Source organism: Vombatus ursinus, unplaced genomic scaffold (assembly GCF_900497805.2).
Source record: "Vombatus ursinus unplaced genomic scaffold, bare-nosed wombat genome assembly UNPS02014870.1, whole genome shotgun sequence".
Lineage (NCBI taxonomy): Eukaryota > Metazoa > Chordata > Mammalia > Diprotodontia > Vombatidae > Vombatus > Vombatus ursinus.
In genome coordinates this window covers 10,136,252-10,157,328 of record NW_020954648.1, presented here as the reverse complement: position 1 = coordinate 10,157,328, position 21,077 = coordinate 10,136,252, and the positions used below count along the sequence as shown (strand labels likewise).

Here is a 21,077-nt window from a genome sequence, read left to right as displayed (position 1 = left end):
TGCCTCAGTTTCCTCAACTGTGAAATAGGGATAATAATAGCACCTACCTTACAAGGTTGTTGTGAGGATTAAATGATATAATAATTGTAAAGTGCATAGTACAGTGCCTCACACATAGTAAACATTATATAAATGTTAGCTATTATTATTGTTATTGTTATTATTAGAAAGTGGGATTTTAGCTGGGATTTGAAGAAAGCTAAGGAGGCCAGGAAGTGGAGATGAGGATAGAGAGCATTCCAAGCATGTAGGACAGCCAGTGAAAATGCCCAGTATCTTGTTTGAGGAACAGCAATGAGGTCAGTGTCACTGAAGGTAAGAGTATGTGGGAGGGCATAAAGTTCATAAGAAGACTGGAAAGGGTTGGAGTAGGTCATAAAGGGCTTTGAACATCAAACAGAAGGGAGTCCCATTCCAAATAACTACAAAATACATAAAATATCTGGGGTTCAACCTACAAAAGCACACAAAATACTTGTATAGATTCAACTACAAAATGTTCATTAAAGAAATAAAGAGCAACTTAAATAGCTAGAAGAATATTGAATGTCCATGGCTGGGCCATGCCAATGTAATAAAAATGACAACAGTAACAGGGCTGTAATTTTAATGCTATACTAATCAAATTATCAAAAGAATATTTTATGGAACCCAATGAAACAGTAAAATTCATTTGGAAAAATAAAATGTCTAGAGTATCAAGGGGAATGAGGAAAAGAGGTTGAGATGAAGTGGGAATAATAACAATTTCAGACCTCAAACTATATTATAAAACAGCAATCACCATAACCATCTGGTATTGGTTAAAAAATAGCTCAATGAAATAGACTAAACAAGAGAGAATCAGAAACAATGGTACTCAATAGCTCAGTGTTCAATAAAATGGAAAACATAAATTACTTAGGAAAGAAATCATATTTGGATAGAGAAGAGACAGTTGAATGAGGCCTAACTGTAAGGCAGATATATACTAATGTCCAAAGAAGGGAAGAATAATTAGAAAATTCACAAATCTTGTTTCTGTTTACATTTCCAACCTCAAGGCTAATTATAGACTTAAAAGCAAGGCTTTCTGTTTTGATTAGAGCTATGAATCCATGAACAGATTTGATGAATTTATAGCCCTGAGGTAAAAGCTAAGTCTTATAACTGAAGTATCACCGTAAAGTAATGTGAGCACCTCCATAAGCCATATACTGTAATTTATAGTCATGTCAGATACTTGTGAAATGCAAACATATTTCCACTTACTCAAAGCAGAAGCTTTTGGACAAATTAATAGCCTTGGGAATAATAATATAGAGAGAAGCACAACTTATAAATGTGCTGGTTGTTTTATCCTGTTGTGGACTTTAGCTAAGGTTCAGTCTTTAGCTGTAAAATATATAGTTTTCTTCATCTAAGGCTGTGAACCATAAATCTAACTGTAGTAAATATCTTCCTTCCAACTGTGGTGTGACAGCCAGACCACTGAATTGTCACCTTCACTTTGAAATGGAAAAACACTAGCAGATCACACTGCTTTATCTGATAGATGAAGAAATCATTGTATTTGATTAGCTCTCTAGATATAAGAGAAATGGGTCGGAATATAAACATTTAAGGATGTCATTAGGTGTCCTTGTTGAAGAATAGGAATGTAATGGGATGTGGGTTTACAAAGGAGTTTACAAAGGTTCACTACTGGGAAATAGGGGCAGCTAGGTGACACAGTGCATACAGTGCTGGGCTTGGAATCAGGAAGACTCATCTTCCTCAGTTCAAATCTGGCCTCAGACACATACTAGCTGTGTGACCTTGGGCAAGTCACCTAACATGCTTTGCCTCAGTTTCCTCATCTATAAAATGAGCTGGAGAAGGAAATGGCAAACCACTCCTGTATCTTTGCCAAGAAAACCCCAAGTGGGGTCATGAAAAGTTGGACACGACTGAAAATGACTAAACAGCAATAGTAAGATGTTGTTGAGGACTGACCAAGATAATGGATGTGAAAGCACTTTCCATTATAAACTCTAAAGTGCCATGCAAATACTGTACTCTTATTGTTATTTATTTTCATTACTATATCATCTTGTTATTTACATGTGTCGTATTTCATAGCGTAATGCATAATGCATGTCATCGTCCCCTTCCATACCCAGCAATTCAACTGATTGGTGGGGAACGTTTTCTCCTCCCCCAACAAAAAAAGACTCACCTAACCTTGGCATCAGCCCAGTTTCTAATAGCTAATGCTAATAGCAGTTAGCATCATTCCCATCACCTACCCAACACTGGGTATCATTTTCAAATGGAAAGACCACTGAATTTGGACTGAGAAGCCATGTTTATGCCCTGGCTCTCCCATTTGGTACCTCTGTGACCTTAGGAAAACTCACTTTATCCCTCTGGCCCTCAATTTCCTTGTCCACAAAATGAGGGGGTTGGAGTAGATCAGGGGTGTTAAACTCAAATAGAAATGGGACCGCTAGAGTATATGTAAGGATCCCTTTAAGTGACCTTTTACTTAGAATACCATATATTAACATCATCCCTGTTCTATTGTATATTTATTTATCTTGTTAAATGTTTCCCAATTATATTGTAATCTGATTTGGGCCCAATGTAGTACTTGAAACCTCTACATGGATTCTTCAGTGGTAAAGAAGGACATATTGCCTCTCCTACTAAGTTCCCTATAGTGAAAGATAACAGGAAGAAATGATGTCTGAATAAAAATAACCCAATGCCTAAGTACCATGGTAACAGAGACTCTATAAATGCTAAGTAGATTGATGTGAGGTCAAATATAACTTGTGATTCCATCACCAGGGAACACTGACAGGAAGTAATGAAGATATTGAGGAGAGGTCCAGGGGGAGCTTTCAGAAAACAGACCAATACAGACCTTGGGAATTAAGCCAAACCAAGCCAGAGACAAATGGATTTGTGAGTAGGGTTAGCAAGAACCATCATGTTAGTTCAGGTCTACGATCTATCCCATAGTTAGGACCAAAGGGATGACTTGGGGCTGAACCTGGTAGTCCCCCTTCTTGACATCATCCTCAAAAGGGAAAGATGTCCAGTTGTGGTGCCCGGGGTTAAGAAAATGGATCCATGAGTTGCTTGAGGCAAAGTCTGATGCTCAAGAACCATGTTGAAGAGGCAGTCCTATGGTGTATCAGTCACATTCATAAGTTTAGTTACTACACTAATGGACCTTGCAGAAGGAGATACTTGGCTCTGCCAACAAATAGAAAGAGTGGCTTTTAATTATTTTACAGCATGATTTATTGGAAAAGGCAGCCAGGTGGAATGGATAAAGAGCTGGCCTTGGACTTAGGAACATCTGGGTTGAAGTCCTGTCTCTGACAACTGGTTGTGTGACCCTGGGCAAAGTCAATTAACTTCTTAGTGCCCCAGGCAGCTCTCTAAGACTACAAATTGCAGAGGATAGTGCCAGTTTGCATTGGTAGGAGCTTCCCATACTGATGAAATCACAGGTCAGATTAAAAAAAAAATCAAAAGATTTATCTGACTAATGCAGTTGGATTTTTCTAAATATAACAAGAGATGTAGACTCTTTAAACAAAGTAGGTGCTCAGTAAATGCATGCTGAGTGAATGCATTTGCAATAATGTGTAGGATCACTGAACACTTAAACAAACATTACCTGTTGGGGAAATGGCGACGTGGTTTACGTAAAGGAAAATCATGGCTTACTCAAGTGCAGGAGTTCTATGAGTCAACAAATAAGCAAATGGACAAGAGACAGAATTTACTTTGATTTTGGAAACATTAAAAAAATTCCACACTGATGGCTATTTTTTAAACCAGTTACTATGGGTTTGGAGAAACCTTTATCACAGACAGGAAATTAGCTTGAAGACTTGGAACATTCTGAATTGTAAACATTGTGACCTGGGAAAGTTTATTTTTAGGCAGTTCAGTGAGTCCTGATCTTGGAAGACCTGAGTTCAAATCTTGCCTCAAACACACTAGCTGTGTGACCCTGAGCAAGTCCCTTACCCTCGCTCAGCTTCAGTTTCCTCAGCTATAAAATGGGGATAATAAAAGCACCTTGATAACATACAGGGTTATTGTCAGGACCAAGTAAGATAGTATATGCAAAGCACTTTGTAAACCTTAAAGCGTTATATAAATGGTAGTTGTGAGGCCCCTAGGTGGTGTAGTGGATAGAGCACTGGGCCTAGAGTCAGGAAGACCTGAATTCAAATCCAGCCTCAGACACTTACTAGTTGTGTGACCCTGGGCAAGTCACTTAACCCTGTTTGCCTCAGTTTCCTCCTCTATAAAATGAGCTGGAGAAGGAAATAGCAAATCACTCCAGTAACTTTGCCAAAGAGTCAGATATGACTGAAAAAAATGACTGAACAATGAAAAATGGTAATTATTACTACTACCACCATCACCACTACTCCTATTCCTCTCCTATTACTGATTGCTACTACTACTAAATCTCTCTTGGCTTCACTTTCCTTAAATTTAAGAAGAATGGACTAGATCGGATATGCAGGCTGTATGTGGCCCACAACACCCCCAAGTGAACTAGTACCAGATTGAGATGTAATTGGAAAATATTTAACAAAAATAAAAATAAAAACACAGTCAATATGCAACTGGTGGGGATCCTTATAATGATTTAGTAGCCCCGATTTCTATTTGGGCAGCTAGGTGGTACAGTGGATAGAGGACTGGGCAGAGAGACAGGAAGATCTGAGTTCAAATTTGGCTTTAGCTGTGTGACCCTGGGCAAGTCACTTAACCCTGTTTGCCTCAGTTTCTTCATCTATAAAATGAACTGGAGAAGGAAATGGCAAACCACTTCAATATCTCTGCCAAGAAAACCCCAAATGGGGTCACAGAGAGTAGGTCATGACTCAACAACAACAACAACAAATTCTATTTGAGTTTGGAACCACTGAATGAGACTTTCTAAGGTTTCTTCAAGATGTAACATTAATACTACCCAGTAGCTTATGTTTCCTTAGGTATTAAGTGCTCCTACTTTAAAAAAAAAACTATCAAAGCTTCATTACATTCATAGTTAAGACCCACCCCAAGATAGAGCTCTTGGTGGTCACAATGTTTACAATTCAGAATGGTCCAAGTCTTCAAGCTTCCTTGACTCCTGAACTTAGTTTCTGGACAGGAGAGAAACAGAATAGCCGTTTGAAACCTGTTTGAAATCTGCCTCACCACTGTCTTGCTCAGTGTTGCTTGGGTTGTTTAATCTTGAGTGGATCACCAGGATACTGGCTGTTTTCATGGTCTCCCACTACTCTTTCTCTTTATCTAGCCTTCCCTGATCAACCTGATCAGTTATGAGGAGCCGGGGGTTGGTCCCACTGAGTATTCAGCTGCCGCGGCCACAATAATAGTTTCCTATCTAGAGTTCCCCGAAACACTTAGGTCAACCTAGTGTAGATTGAATGCTATCTTGTCACTGAACCTTTAATGACTGCTAGCTGAGGAATTCTCTCTGTGATCTCTACACTAGGGGTTCTTAACTCTTTTTGTGTCATAGATGGGCCCCTTCTAAGAATATTTTTTTAAATCATAATTTAAGGAAATGCTAAGTTTCAGTTGGATGTTCATGAAAATCAAGATGAATTTTTTTTTCTCATTCAAGATCATCGGCCCCTTGAAATTTATTCACAGGTCGGTGGACCCCAGGTAAAGAACCATTGCTTGTCACAAAGCTAGACATTTTCTCACCTTCCTCTTGGGTGATTACCATTCCATAAGAAACTGTGAGAAATGATTCATTTGGACACCCACTCTATTCCAGTCAGTATTAATCAGTTTTCTATATTCTATCAGTTTTTATCTATATTCGATGTTTCTATCAGTTTCTAAGTTCTGTACTTTAGGCCCCAGAACTGTGAGCTGCAGACTGTAAGTTCGTTTACTCAATCATAAGAAGCTAGCTGGAGAATCTCTATCCCTATTTTTACTTGTTTTGGTGACCAATCCCTGCATGGCAGAGGTAACTCAATTACATGGAAAATCCTCCAACTTATTTTTGTACCTCTGGACCACTCTCTGTTGGCCAACATGAGCAGGTGACCATCTTCTGACCATCTTCTGACCACTTAGTCAGTGGAGATGCCCCATGCTTTGCCCAACTGGAGACTCCCCTGCTACCATTTCTAGCTAATGCATCATTTTTGGGCCCACAGAGCAAGGTCTATCAACCAATGGGATTCTGTATTTTGTGTGGCCCCTTTAGAGTGTTCAGGTATCAAATCTGGTATCAATTCAATTCAATATACATTGATAAATCATCTTTATGTAAGGTATTGTTTTAAGTAAGGGAGATACAAAGACAAAAACACAGTAGTTCCTGACCTCAAGGGCTTTACATTCATTCTACTGTACTGTAGTGATATAATATGTACACAGAGAAGTCAATACAAAACATATAACACACTCTTAGTTCAAATTAAGTTTATGGTCAAACGAAACCCCCAGATTTTTTCCAAACTGCTATTAGTTTTCCTATCTGGTAGTTCTGTGATTGGTTTGTTAAACTGAATATAAGGGTGTACATTTTTCACAGTCAAATTTCATGGGTCTGGCTCCAGCCCAGCATTTCAGACTGTTGAGATCATTTTGAATCTTGATTTTGTTGTCTATCACATTAGTTCTGCCTCCCAGCCTTGGGTCATCGGCAAATGTAACGAGCATGCTTTCTGTGTCCTCATCTAAGTCATTGATAAAAATGTTGAACAGGAGAGAGCCAAAGAGAGCACGATGACACTGCAAAAGATCTCACCAACGTCACATCGACAAGTCAACGCTGCTTGGAAATGAATGTTCGACTACCTAAAAATGCATTTAACGACGTTATTATCCTTTTCATGTTTTACTCTGTTGCATACAAAGAAGTCATGGGAATTTTTATCAAGTATTTTGCTGAAATATAGATACACCACTATATCTATGACATTTCCCTTGTCACCCATCAAAAAAGTTGGGCATGATTTTGCTCTTAGTGAATCCATGTTTGTACCAATGATGACCACATTCTTTTCTATATAATGAAGAGGATGCTGATGCTGGTGCTGGTGATGGTTGCAATGATAGGAGATGTTTGTGTAAGTGCTTTAATGTTTGAAAAGCACTTTACATATATTACCTCATTTGAGGTTCACAACAACCCTATGATGTAAATAGTAAAGGTTGTATTATACTGTATTTCCTGAGCACTCAGTCCATAACTCCTCATTCTTCTTGTTCCAAAACAGAACTGATGGAATAAAGTGTTGGATTTGAAGATGGGGGAATTAGGTTGTGTGGGTCATGTATGACCTTGGGCAAATTACCTAACCTTTCTGGGCTTCAGTTGCTTTGATTCCCCTTCCAGCTCTGAATCTATCATTCTGTAGCTTTAAAAAAAATGCTATTTGAGTCATCACTAGCATTTTTTAGTCGTTTAAACATTTCCAAACTCATTTCAGTTCGTCCTGGGCGTTAGACTTTGTAAACACAATTCTTATAGATTTGCATGACTTTTCTGTCTTTGTGTTTTTGTACTTGTCCTTTTCATATCTGAACTCATTCAAGAGCTCATATTTTAATTGAATTGGAACCAAATTAGGCTCAGACTTGAAGTTTTTTTTTTAAAATGCTTCTCCAGATCACACCATGTATTGAATACAAACCACATACCATTCTGTTGGTGAAGTTGCTGAAGTTCTTCACCAAAATCTCTTTGATCATTTGTGGCTCATGCACCACAATGTACATCCGACGGCCAAGATAGTACCTGGGAGAAAGAAATCAGATGATGATAGCTTTAGATCAATAGATCTCAGGCTGGGAGTCATGACCACCTTTAGGGGTAGAGGAGAAAAAGGAAAGGGGCTGGTACCCAATGGTCACCAAGTACATATTCCACTCATCTTGAGTGCATCAACCAGGCTAACACACACACACACACACACACACACACACATATATATATATATGTTTTCCTTAACCAGAAAAAAATTTATTGGGTATGTTCCATTGATGAGATTAAGGTCAGGAATATTGTCGTTGGTACAGTGGAATGAATCTTGGATTTAGGGTCAGAGGCTCTGGGTTCAAATCCTAGCTCTATCATTTATTACCTGAGTGACCTTGAGGGAGTCACTGCATTTCTCTGGACCTAAGTCTCCTCAACCACAAAATGAGGGGATCAGCCTAATGACCTCTAAGGTCCTTTATAGTAATCAATTCATGAGGCTACGAAGTGTCTAAACATGCTGCTTAACAGTGAGACTGTCTACAAAATAATACCTTGATTAGACAGAGGAGTTGGCTAGCAAGAGGAAAACTCTAGGGTTTATGGGAAAACCCAATGAAGACAGCCCCCAAGTGCCATTAAATATATCTAGCTTTTAATTTACTTAGTTAATAAAACTGATTCTCTACCCACCCCAGGGAAACAGGTAGAGGTATACTATAAACCAATCCGTGTATGTATATGAATATATATGTATATGTATGTATGTATGTGTCTCATAACAATAAAAAGAGTAATTAAGAGATTTATTGGAGCGTATAAAAACCTGAATGACACTGAAGATTCCAATTCAAGTTATTGTTCTTGGCTCAAATTGAATTCAACAGTGAGTAGATAAATAAAATTAAAGAAAAAACAAATTCAGAACAGATGTTAGGGAAGTAATTTTTTTCACAGCAAGAATCATAAACATGAAGAACAGCTTATAAGGCAAAGTTGCTGGTGCAAAAATGTCAGGTTACTAAATTATTAGTTAGATGGCAGCTAGTGGAGGAGGTAGGGGATCAGGCAGCATTCAAATCATAATTCGGCTGTCCCTAAATGTTAGCGTCCACATGCTATATGGATACTTTGAGCCTAGAGATGTGTATGTGTGTGTGTGTGTGTGTGTGTGTGTGTGTGTTGGCAAGTACAAGCAGCAGCACACGCACACTGTTACAGTCACAGCCTCGTTGTCTCACTTAAATCAGTCTTCCATTCTCAGCATCAAGGTAGGGCTTCAGCTTCTAAGCTAAAGAATGGGTGAAATGTAAGAGATCTAAATTCCAATAATCTCTGTCACTGTATAATGAGTCATGTCTGAGAAAGTAAGTTTGCTTTGTTAAGTCAGGGTCTGGGTGGAGAAATGGGAAGGAATATCACAAAGGTTTTGTTAAATTAATTTTTTTTTTGTGAGTGGAGGAGTCTTTTTTATTGATGTTGGTGGTGTTTTTGGCATTGTGGATCTCCCCAACTCTTCCAGGCTGGAAGCACAAGTTAATCCTCCTACTAATCAACACGAGACTTTTGACCTACTCTGTTTCTAACCCATGTTCCCACCTTCCCTTTAGTTGGTCACACCTCTTTTGGAGGCAAAACCATGATATGGGGTAATTCCAAGTTTCCAACTGTAGAGAGCTGACCTGGTCTCCAATTCAGCTAAATGACCCTCTTAAATACTCCCCTACTCCAAAGTGAATTTGCCAATCTATGTTCATGAAATCACTGGTCTGGTCCCAATTGCTGGCATCCTCTCAAATCAGCTGATACATGGTGGTGAGCAGAGTGTATGGGGGTAGTACTTGTGCTAGCAGCACGGTGGGGCACTTGTGGGGATCTGGGATTTTTGGTGTATTTATCACCCATCTCTTAGTTTATCGCTTTACCAATCTGCTGGTGAAGGGGATCAACCCCACCAATGGTGTGTGTGAGTGTGTGTGTGTGTGTGTGTGTGTGTGTGTGTGTGTGTTCTTTGGCTTGTCTGTGTGGTCCATACTTTTCTTATTGTGTTATTTTAGAACACAGACACACATTACACCAAAAATGGGGAGCTGAGCAATGATGAAGCTATGTTCCAGATTCAGCCAGAGCTGCATATCTGATTGATTATGTCAGCTAAGTTCACTGCTCTGCCCTTGAGGGAGGCCTGTTCCACCACAGGCACCATGACGTCACAGGAGCAAGGACAACAAACTGTAGGAGATGGTGCTGGGAAGGAACATGACAAGTAAAGAGGAAACAGGTCATGTTATCTGTGGAACACTGGTGACTATTGGTCAGGAAGTTTAAGAACAGGCCAGGAAATAGCACTGGGTCGTGGGAAGTGAGGGCCAAAGTCAGAATCAGGAACAGTCAGAGTCAGATTCAGAGTTTAAAACCAAGGTCAGGCTCCTCATGTGCTTTTGGGTCAGGTCATAGGGAATGACACAGGACATTGTTTCAATGGAACTGAACCGATTCTGCCTCCTCTTGAAGTAGCAGCAGGGGCCCTTGGGCCAGGATTAAAGAGCCTTCTATCAAATCCACTTTTGTGGGACTTGCCATGAAGGGCTTTTGAAATGTGTATTTGTGACTTGATTATTGAAGTGGGAAAAGTCCTAGTTAGTGTCAGGGGAGTCTAGAACTCAGACATGGAATGAAAAACACACTTATGTTGCCTTAAATTAGATTTTGTAGAATCGTGTTTGTGACTCTGCACTAAACTTAACAAAAAACACTTCATATTAGGAACTTAGCAAAGGGCCAGTTATCATTTTGATGTTGGTGATTTTGATGTTGGATATAATCAGCTCCTGTTGACTACATGGCAGCCTAGGATGTAAATTTTCATTGGAGGTGCCTAAGTAAAACTTTACCAAAAGGTCACCCCTTCAACAATGTCTTTACCGTTTCCCTTGGGAAACAGGAAATTATTCTTTTCATGGGCCATAAAGCATAGCGGGAGCTTCCAGGATAGAGATGGATATTAGATTCCAATGAATTCATCATCATAGAAACAGGGAGATTGGAGAGAACTCCTTCTTTCCCTCCACTCTGTAACATCCCAAGCTTCCTTGCAAGCTTAGCTCAGGTACCAATTCCTACATAATGTCTTTCCTCATTCAGTGAATTGGGAGAACGTTTTCCCTCTTGAAATTACTTTGAATTCCCGTAATGGAGGGACTGGTCAAGGAGGGAGGGCCATGTCCTTAGAGCCTTCCCCACAAGCTCTGCCTGCCAATCCACATGGAGGCTTGGCGAGCCTGCTTCTGGAAATGCGCGATGGAGTGCTCCCTATATGCTTCAGAGTTTGTAACGATAGCCTCCTATCATATGTTTTGGCAGCTTATCGTGTGGTGACAAAAAGCCTTTTAATTGATCCCTGAGCTGGATATAAGTGGGCATACAAAAGGCATGACAAGTGAGGTAAGAACTCCTATGACAGCTAGGTGGCAAAACCCCCCACTTGGGTGCCATGTCTCCATGAAGGCATGACACCTCTTTCTTCTATGTCCATTGTATTTCTTCTTTCTTGATCTTAGATGCACAAATATAAAAGAATGAGTAGACCAAACTACAATCTTGTGATTTCCAAACAGTCCAAAGAGCTAGCAGAGGTCTGGCAACTGCAGCTGGTAGCAGATTCTTCTAGTAGCAGCATTAGTCAAGTATGGGGAGACAGGCTTGACCCAGCCCAGCCACCAAGATACTGTGTGATGCAAGCAAGGGAGTGTGACTTGTCTATCAGCTATGCCTCACCCAGAAGTGAACTTAGTGGGGACTCTGTGACAAGAGGAAAGGACTCCCAGAGCCAGAAAGAGCCCCCAGTCTTGATTTGGGGAGATGGGTGTTTTATAGCAACCATTTTAAATTTGAGCTTATGGTCCCTAGGTACTGAGGTGCGAAGAGGTGAGAATGTGATCTCTGTTTGGGATGTTTTGTGCCTCAGTGCTAGGTGGCACAATGGAGAGAGCACTGAGCCTGGAGTCAGAAAGACCTGAATTCAAATGCAACCTTAGACCCTTACTGGCTGTGTGACCCTGGGCAAGTCACTTAACTTCTGTTTGCCTCAGTTTCCTCATTTGTAAAATGGGGATAAAAATTAAAAACCTTCAAGGGTGTTGTGAAGATCAGATAAAATAATCATTGTAAAGAGCTTTAGCGCAGTGCCTGGCACATAGTAGATGTTATATAAATGTTAGCTATCATAATCATTATCATAGCGTACTACACTTTGATTGAATGTCAGGAGACCTGAATTTAAGTCCTGACCATGCCACTCAACTCACTGAGTGACCATAGTGGGCTTACATTTTCTGGTGTGTAAAACAAAGTAGATGGGCTGTATGATTCATTTTTAAGGTCCGTCCCTGCTCTAACATTAGGAGAATACCTTACATAGAACCCTATTTTTAGTGGGGCATAATATCACCAGACATAGGCTAGGCTTACATAGCACTAATTAGGTAGCTGTCACTGTAGTAACAGTCAGGCTCCAAACAATCCATTTATTTCAGCTAAGATAACCAAAGTTAGGGGCAGCTAGGAGGTGTAGTGGATAGAGCTCTGGGCCTCGAATCAGGAAGACCTGAGTTCAAATTCCGCCTCAGAGACTTACTAGCTGTGTAACCCTGGGCAAGTCACTTAACCCTGTTGCCTAGACAAAAAAAAAAAAGTGGTCAAGAAGGAGTGCAAAGCAAAGACAGGGGAAATTCTTTTGCTGGAAAAAAGTGTGTCTTACTCCTAATAAAGTCCCTTCCCCAAATTGAACACTGGTGTAATCCTGTTGACTTTCATAGAAATAGGGCAGAGCTACCAAATCCAAGAGTAATTTGGACCACAGGACAAAGAAAAAGAACCAATATTTCCAAGTCTATGTTAGCCTTGGGACTTCTCTTCATAAGAAGAAGAAGCACTGTAAGCAAAGGACTTGGGTTCAAATCCTGACTTCATTCTTTACTTGTGCGATCTTAGACAAGTTACTTAGGCTTCTCAAGCCTCAGTTTCCACATCTGGAAAAAGGAGGGGAGTTGGAATAGATGGCTTCTGTGGTCTCCCCAGCTCTAGAGCGGTCATCAGATGATTCTGTCAATTAAATGCCTGGCTGTGGAAGAAGAGGAGGAGGGACTGGGCACGTGAGGAGGGGTGGGTAGAGGGCAATGTTTGGATCTGCAGAACCTCACCTATAGTTGTTCTAGATGGCTTCAAGTGAATTGAGTTTGGGTTGTTTCGGTTTTTTGTTTGTTTGTTTGTTTGTTTTTCTCCATGAAAGGGATAAAACGCATTGACTTAATTAAAACTGAAAAGTTAACTTGACATCTTGTTGTCAAGGAAACCAACACTTTCACATACAACCTCAGATACTGAGGTGCCGTTTGGATTATTCAAGTGACGTTAGAAAAAGTAAGAAGCGGGACGGGCTCTGGGCTGTTCTGAGAATCCACGTAGAAGCCACTTGAGGGAAATGGTTCCCAGAAGCCAGGGTCTGGGAGAACTTTTCTCTTTCCCAGGAAGACACGGCCAAATTCACAGTTAATACTGCTCTTCAGGGAAAACAGCGATATAAGTTGGGCATGATTGTTCAGCCATTTTTCAGTCACGTCTGACTCTTTGTGATCCCATTTGGGGTTTTCTTGGCAAAGATATTGAAGAGGTTTGCCATGTCCTCCAGCTCATTTTACAGAAGAGGAAACTGAGGCAAATCATGTTTAATTAATTTGCATGGGGTCACTCTGCGAGTAAGTATCTGAGGCCAGATTTGAACTCAGGAAAATAAGGCTTCCTGACTCCAGGACTGGCACTTTATCCGCTGAGTCACTTAACTGCCTCCAGCTGGGCATGGAGGGGGCCTCCAAAATAAAGCCTTTTTCTTGAATGACCCCTCTCAGGTCAGAGATTGAAAACATTGTTTATTCTGGGGAAACAGGAACCCAATGATAAAGAAAAGGACTTCTTAATTTCGTTTGTCTCTTTCTTAGAACAGACTCTGTTTCAAATTGGGGTTCGTGGGGTTCGACAGCATGAACAAGGAATAATAAGTGGTCTATGTTGGCTGGAGGATAGGGTTTGAATGGGGAATAGTGTCAAGGCTAGAAATGTTCAAGTCAGTTTGTGATGGGCCTTGAACACCAGACTAAGAAGTTTGGACTTTATCCTATAGGCTTAAGAGGCCATCATTTTTTTTATTTTTATTTTTTCATCAAGAGAAAGGAAAGAAAGGGAAAAAAAACAAATAAAATTAAAACTGTCTATTCACAACTGCCAATTAGGCCATTTGGGGTTCAATTGTATGTGCATTCTAACTTATCTTCATAACCAAATTTTTTTTTTATATTCAGTCTTATTCCACCACGAACAAGACAAATAGTTTTGTGCCAACCCCTTTTTGAAACAATGATTTTCAACATACAGATGGCCTGCTGGATCTTTGCAACATTGATACATGCCAAAACCACTGTGTGTGACATTATGAGGCAGAAAGTTTTTGCTTACCTTCTCCCTCGTGGGTGGTCTTCATGGCATGAAGATGATTTAAATTTAGATTAAGAGTTAAAATCTGGTCTCGGACACTTGACACTTACTAGCTGTGTGACCGTGGGCAAGTCACTTAACCCCGATTACCTCACCAAAAAGCAAAAAAAAAAAATATAGATTAAATAAGAAGTTATTGAGCACCTCGCATGTGAATGTCATGTGGGAAAGAGGAAGCATATTGGAATAAGTAGAGTGCTGAAGTCATGAAGACCTGAGTTCATAGGGGCAGCTAGGTGGCACAGTGGATAGAGCACTGGTCCTGGAGTCAGGAAGACTTGAGTTCAAATCTGGTCTCAGATAAGACACTTGACACTAGCTGTGTGACTCTGGGCAAGTCACTTAACCCCAATTGCCTAAAAAGAAGAAGAAGAAGAAGAAGAAGACCTGAGTTCAAATTTTACTTCTGACACTTTCCTCTAAGCTCCTTTCCAGCTCTATATTTCCTATGATCCTATATGAAAAATATATAAGGCCATTATCCCTGCCCTCCTAGAGCTTTCAGTCTAGAAAAGAGGTAAAATCATGTACCCCAATGCTTAGGGCAGGATCTGACACATGATAGGTACTTAATAAATGTTTATTGATTGATAAATAACTCTAATACCAAATATGAAAAGTGTCATATAAACAAAGTAAAATATTCAGAGACAGGCAAGGTCACTTTTGGATTGGGGGGGTAATTGGGGAGGGCTCCATGGAAGAGGTGATATTTGAGCTGAGCCTCAAAAGAAAAGAATCTTTGTAAATAAGGACCAGGGGGAGGCAGAGCTTATGCTAGAAAAGGGACATGGCCTGAGAAAAGTCATGGATGTAGAATGGTACAAGGCATTGCAAAAAATTATTTTTCTTAGTAATCATTATCTTGGAGACTCAGAGCTTATCCATCCTCTTTTCTTTCAAAGTTCAGTTCTTCTTCAGAAGGACATTAAGATCTAATCTAAATGAATCTATTCCTGCTCATTCTGTTGCCCAGACAGGTCTGGGAGAATGTTGATTCCTCCATATTGTCAAGACAGGTGATAGGGAAATTGATGTCTCTTTGACTAGGATTAAGTGACCCTTATTTTAATATAATCCACCTCCCAGTGTGTTGACCAATCAAGAGTTGATTGGCATCCCTTGGGAACACCTACTCTTTGAAGGGCATATAATCCTGTACCCCCATCCCCCAAATTGAGCCAGTTCTGAAATGGCCCCCTTAGGGGGACTCAGTTTTGGACTGAACTCCCACGCAATGCACATCAAGCCAGCCTGAGAGAAATCAAAGAGTGGACACACACACCCTAATTTTGTTTGTCTCTTTCTTAGAACAGACTGTTTCAAATTGGGGTTCGTGGGGTTCGACAGCATGAACAAGGAATAATAAGTGGTCTATGTTGGCTGGAGGATAGGGTTTGAATGGGGAGTAGTGTCAAGGCTAGAAATGTTCAAGTCAGTTTGTGATGGGCCTTGAACACCAGACTAAGAAATTTGGACTTTATCCGATAGGTTGTAAGGGGCCTTCATTTTTTTAATGGCCAGGAATGGGTATTGCTGATTGGAATTCCCTTTGTCTTTGAGAGAGGGACTCTGGTGTGGAGGTGGCGGGAGAATAAAGATGCTGATAGGTGGAACAGAAGCAAAGTCCAAAGTCAGATAGGGTTGTATTTATCATTAAATCATAAAGTGCAGCCAAAGACAAAATTCAAATCAACTTGAATCAGAAAACAGAACAAGAGACCCTTTCGGAGCTAGGCTCCAAAGTCAGTGATGTCACCGAGCCTGATTGTAAGGTGAAGCCTAGATTGAGGCAAAGAGACTAGTTAGATGGTTACCACAGTAGTCTAGATGCAACATCATAAAGGTTTGAAGTTGGGTGGTGGCTCTGTAGACGGTAGAGAGTTATGGATGCAAGGCTTATTAAGGATTTGGTGATAATTGAATATAGGGTACAATAGAAAGGGGGAAGTTGGTCACCCAAAAAATCATCACAGAATCCTACTTTAGGTTTGATCGTGGGTGACCAAAAGAATGATGCTATCATTAACAATAACAAGAAAATCAGGAAGATGAACTGGTTTGGGAGAGATGGTAAGTTTGTTTTTAGCCATGTTGAGTTTGAAGTACCAATGGACCATACAGGCAGACATATGCATGCAACAGGAAGTGAGACTACAGTTTCAAACAAGGGCCTGGGCTAGAGATATTGATTTGGGAGTTATCCACCCAGTTGAAGCTATCAAAGTAGAAGTGGGCCAAGGGCTTATCATCTTGGGGAATTCTAACATTTTGAGTGTGGGAGGGGGAATGAAAACGGTAGAAGAAATGTTAGAGAAGAAGAAACAATATGAAATTGGAAAGCGTGCTATCATGGATGCCAATTAGCTGTGAATAACTAGAATAAATAATAACTAGAATAAAATGTGTTTCCAGGCAGAAACCCTGTTGCAGCTACTTTGATAAATGGGTAAGAATAGGATGTTTTAGGAAGAATTAGAATGGTCACTTGTGTCAGCTGGTGCATATGGTCAAGGAGAAAGAGGACTGAGAAGAGGTCTCTTAATTTAGTGACCAGGAGGCTGCATGGGGTCTGACTGGATAGGAAAGAAGATGAGAAAGAAAGAAGAGAAGAAGTGAAAAAGAAAACCAGAAAATGCACTTAGAAACTTAGTCAGAGCAAGAAAAAACTACCAGGATGCTAAATATTTTTTTTCCTGTCAGATTTCCAAACACTTCCACACCTGGAATTCCATAAGGCCTCCTCAGTGTTTTTAAACAAGGAATTATGCATCCTCTCTTTGGGGAAGCCAGGATAGACAGTTTGATTCAATTCAAGAAAATATTTGTTGAATGCCTCAGGCATTTATTCATGTTCCAGATAAATTAATGGGTATATTGACATATTCATTTTCACAGGCTACATCCTCTTATATCTACTGTCCATGAACTTGGAATGCGCTTCTTATCTGCCCCACAATCTAACCTCAACTTCTGTAACTGCCCTCCCATGCACCTTCCTTCAAGTTTTTGGTCTGCTTCCTGTCATAGATTCCCTCCACATCTCCAGACTCTGACCTCCTGGAAGTTAATTCTCTTCTCACCTTGACCCATCTTCCATATTTTAGGATGTGTTTCCTGAAGCCATTCTAATACAATTATTTTTCTTTTTCAGTTGACTCTGCCATTAGTGGTATTTTGATGTACCTGTCCTTGGTTCCCAAGGTTAGCTATGAGTCACTTCGATCCCTTTAGCTTCAATTTTTCCCATTGTAAAAATGGGGTTAATAATAGCACCTGTTCTTTGTTATACCTTTAGATATGAGATAAAATATGGGTCTGACCCTCTCTAGCCTTTCTTAAGATTAAGAGTTGGCCCCCATTTAAAGAGGGGAGGGGGATAATGATGGTGATTTTGATGGTCCATTTCCTCTCTGAGTGACTTTTACAGCTCAAACACTTAGTGAATATTCTGTAGATATTTAAAAATCCAAAGTACTGATTCTTGGAATTCCTTCCTTATTTCTGGGCTATTAACTACACAAGATGAAATAGTAAAAGGATGATGTTTCTGTCTTACCCACACAGTGGTCCATATGTCTTTATCAGCTCCATATGACTTTCCCAAAAACCCTGCAAAAAGCACAAAGCCCCAGAAATATGTCATTATAATTACAATAACAAAAGAGAGTAAAATAGCAATAATTCAAAGTCTATAGTGAGGGAGGGGGGAGATAGAGAGAGGTGAAGAAGGAAGCCAGCCTGAAATAATGAAAAGTTTATTATAGAATATTTTTAAAGAAGTGAAATTCTGTTTTCATGAGTAAAAAGAACTTAATAGTGTTGCCAAGTAGGGCTCCTGTTGCACTGATTTTGATGAATGAGACAAATATTTGAATCAAGCAAGCAACAAGCATTTATTAAGCACCTGCTATATGCTAGCCCCTGCCCTCAAGGAGCTTATATTCTATTACCTATAATGAGTATGTTCTTAAGTACTCTGCTAAAATACTTGCTTAAAAACTGTATAATCATTTATCTAACTTTCCTCAAATCTTATTTATAGTGTTCTTTTGCTTAGTTTCAGGTACTGCACCTTCTCTATGTGAACAGTTGGCTGCTGGAAGGAGATAATTCTCTAATTAGCTGTCCTGATAGTCTGTGTCAGGAAAGAGGAAGAACTCAGCTTGTGAAGAAACATTCCATATAAAGTGTTGTGGAGACACACAGACTGTCCAGAGCACTGGATACAGAACCTCCTCTTTCAGCAAACAAACTATTTAAACAGGGTGTCCCAAAAGACTTTTTGAAGAAGAAAAAAGGGGTGGTACCTTACATTAGCAAAAAAAAAAAAAAATCAAGAAAAAAGGTAGAGTAATTAAAATTAGTTCAGTTTAATAAACATTTATTAAGCACCTACTATTTGCAAATAATTTGCTAACTCTGGGAATAAAATGAAACGGTTCCTGCCCTCAAAGGCCTCACATTCTACTTTGGGGCGGGAGTGGGGGGGTGGGGAGAGTAGCAGTTGGAAGAATGGCAGGAGAAAGATAAAACAAATAAATAAATAAGTATTTGTTGTTTAGTCAATTGGTTGTGTTAGACTCTTCATGATCCCATTTGGGGTTTTGTTTGGCACTTTAAGGTTTAGGAAAATCCTTATAAGTGGAAGCAGTTGGGTCTTGGTATTGGAAGACATGCCATTGCCTTCTGCAACTCATTTTACAGATGGGGAAACTGAGGCAAAGAGGGTTTAAGTGACTTGCCATGAGTCACATAGCTAGTGTCTGAGGCCAAATTTGAACTCAGGTCTTCTTGACTTCAGGGCCAGCACTCTATCCACTCTGCCACCTAGCTGCCCCATAAATAAGTATAACACAAGTTAATTTGAGGAGGACTTGAAGTCCAATACTGTGGATCAGAACTTCTTTTTTCATATGACAGCATTTGCCAAGGGTTTAGGAGAACCCTTGTGAGATAAGTGGGAGCAGCCCTGGACTCAGTCAGGTCTTGGTGCTGGAAGACATGAATTTGGGTCTCAGCTCTGATGCCTGCTAGAGACCTTAGACTGTCAGCTCCTCAGTTTCCTCATTTCTGAAATGGAGATAATAGCTAGTCTTTTACAAAACACCTTAAGGTTGACAAAGATTTAATATTTATTATCTCATTGATAATAATTTATTTGTCTGTTTTTCTATCCTTAGCACTTAGCACAGTGCCTGGCATATCCTAGGTGCTTAATAATTGTTTATTGATTAATTAGAATGACAATAGGATTGTAGTTTCAGCTTCCTTTCTGCCTCCTTCTTCACTTTTCTCTTTCCCCTTCTTTCCTGTCTTAGCAGATCACAAAGGACCATTTAACCACCAAATCCAAAGCCCTCTTTCCTATGACCTATAACTGTGTAGATATTGTTATTCCAATCCAACTATTATTAAGCGAGAAAATGTAAATAAAATGCCCTATCAACCTGAAGGCTTGTTTTTATTTATTTATTTTAACCCTCAATTCAAAAACGAGAAGAATGAGGCTCTAACAAGTTACCTGCTGAAGATCACTAGTAAGTGACAAACCTCATGCTTCTGATTCTAAATCTAGTGCTCTTTCCAAGGCCTGACTCTAGGCCAATGTTCTCTCAACAATAATATGCTGCCTCTCACAGAAGGTATGCCATGTATCAGAGAAAACCTACATGCAAATAAAAATAGGTACCTAGAATGCTACACCCTGAAAGAATTTGGAAAGATCTGCATACATAAGGGAGGGGAAGGAGGAGGAGAAGAAGGGATGGACAATGTGGCCAAGAGGAGGAGCCAGAGTTTACTTAATGTTATCAACAAAGTGCTGCAATAACTTTTCCCCCAAAACATTTCTCTCTAATTTGAGTATAGGGAATAGAACTGCCAGATGTTTGCATTATTCATCTCTTCATTCATTGGTATGCAAGAGCCATTTTGTTTTCTCTGATTTGTTTTTATTTTTTGGCAATTGTTTCTTCACCCTTGCTTCGAGGAGCATATGTGAAAGCTCTAGAGAGTTCCATTAGAGCCTCTGATACAAGGGTGGCATGTATAAATTCCACACGGAGTCATATCCATCATGTTGCTCTCCCCCCTGCCAAGTACTGATCCAGCAGAAGTGTGGAAGGCAATCTCCCTTACCTGTTGGAAGAAGGTCATGTTGCCAATAAAAGGGAGGGGCTTGGGATGTCTAATGCCCACCTTTTCAAGGCTGGAAAATGCAGAAGTGGAATACCTGAGCAATGACAATCAAACAAACAACAAAGGCAAGAAATCAATATTTGCATCTAGACAACTGTATCTCAGGGTAAAGGGGAAGAGTGCTGATTTTGCAGAGAGCAAAATTTCTGAAGTCTTGGGAGCTAAAGACAAAGGGGCTGTTGTATTATGATGCTGCCTAATTATTAAGGGAATAAGGAAAATATTCACAGGATCATAAGTGTTTGTTGAATTGAATTTAGAGCTGTAAGGGATTTAATTTTTTTAATTGCCTTTTTTATTGTGAACTTGGTAAATGCAAATAAACATGAGCATTTCAATAAACAAAGAAAAATTTTAAAAGAGGTTTATATATGAAACAGTGAACTCCTTTTTTGTACAGTTGGGTTTTTTGCCAATTATGTACATTTTTTATATAATTCAAATTTATCATAGTGGTTTCAACACTCTTCTGCTTATCTGTATCTCCATCTGAACTTCCTTCTGCTCTCTTCTGTTTATTTTTTAAGGATTCATTGATGTGCTTTTCTTCTCTCTCTCTCTCTCTCTCTCTCTCTCTCTCTCTCTCTCTCTCTCT

General features: G+C 39.8%; 1 protein-coding gene across 2 annotated transcripts in view; it reads right to left on the bottom strand.

Annotated features, from left to right (window-relative positions):
* Positions 1–21,077, bottom strand: part of TBXAS1 (thromboxane A synthase 1) — a 231,123-nt gene that overhangs the window by 154,571 nt on the left and 55,475 nt on the right. Inside the window, exons 2-4 of one of the 2 annotated variants that reach the window (XM_027842282.1) lie at positions 20,423–20,516; positions 17,841–17,893; positions 7,675–7,771 (exon numbers count right to left, since the gene is read on the bottom strand). In XM_027842282.1, the coding sequence (XP_027698083.1) occupies positions 7,675–7,771; positions 17,841–17,893; positions 20,423–20,516 (244 nt within the window). The remainder of the gene's footprint in view (positions 1–7,674; positions 7,772–17,840; positions 17,894–20,422; positions 20,517–21,077) is intronic. The other variant, XM_027842283.1, reaches the window with a different exon arrangement.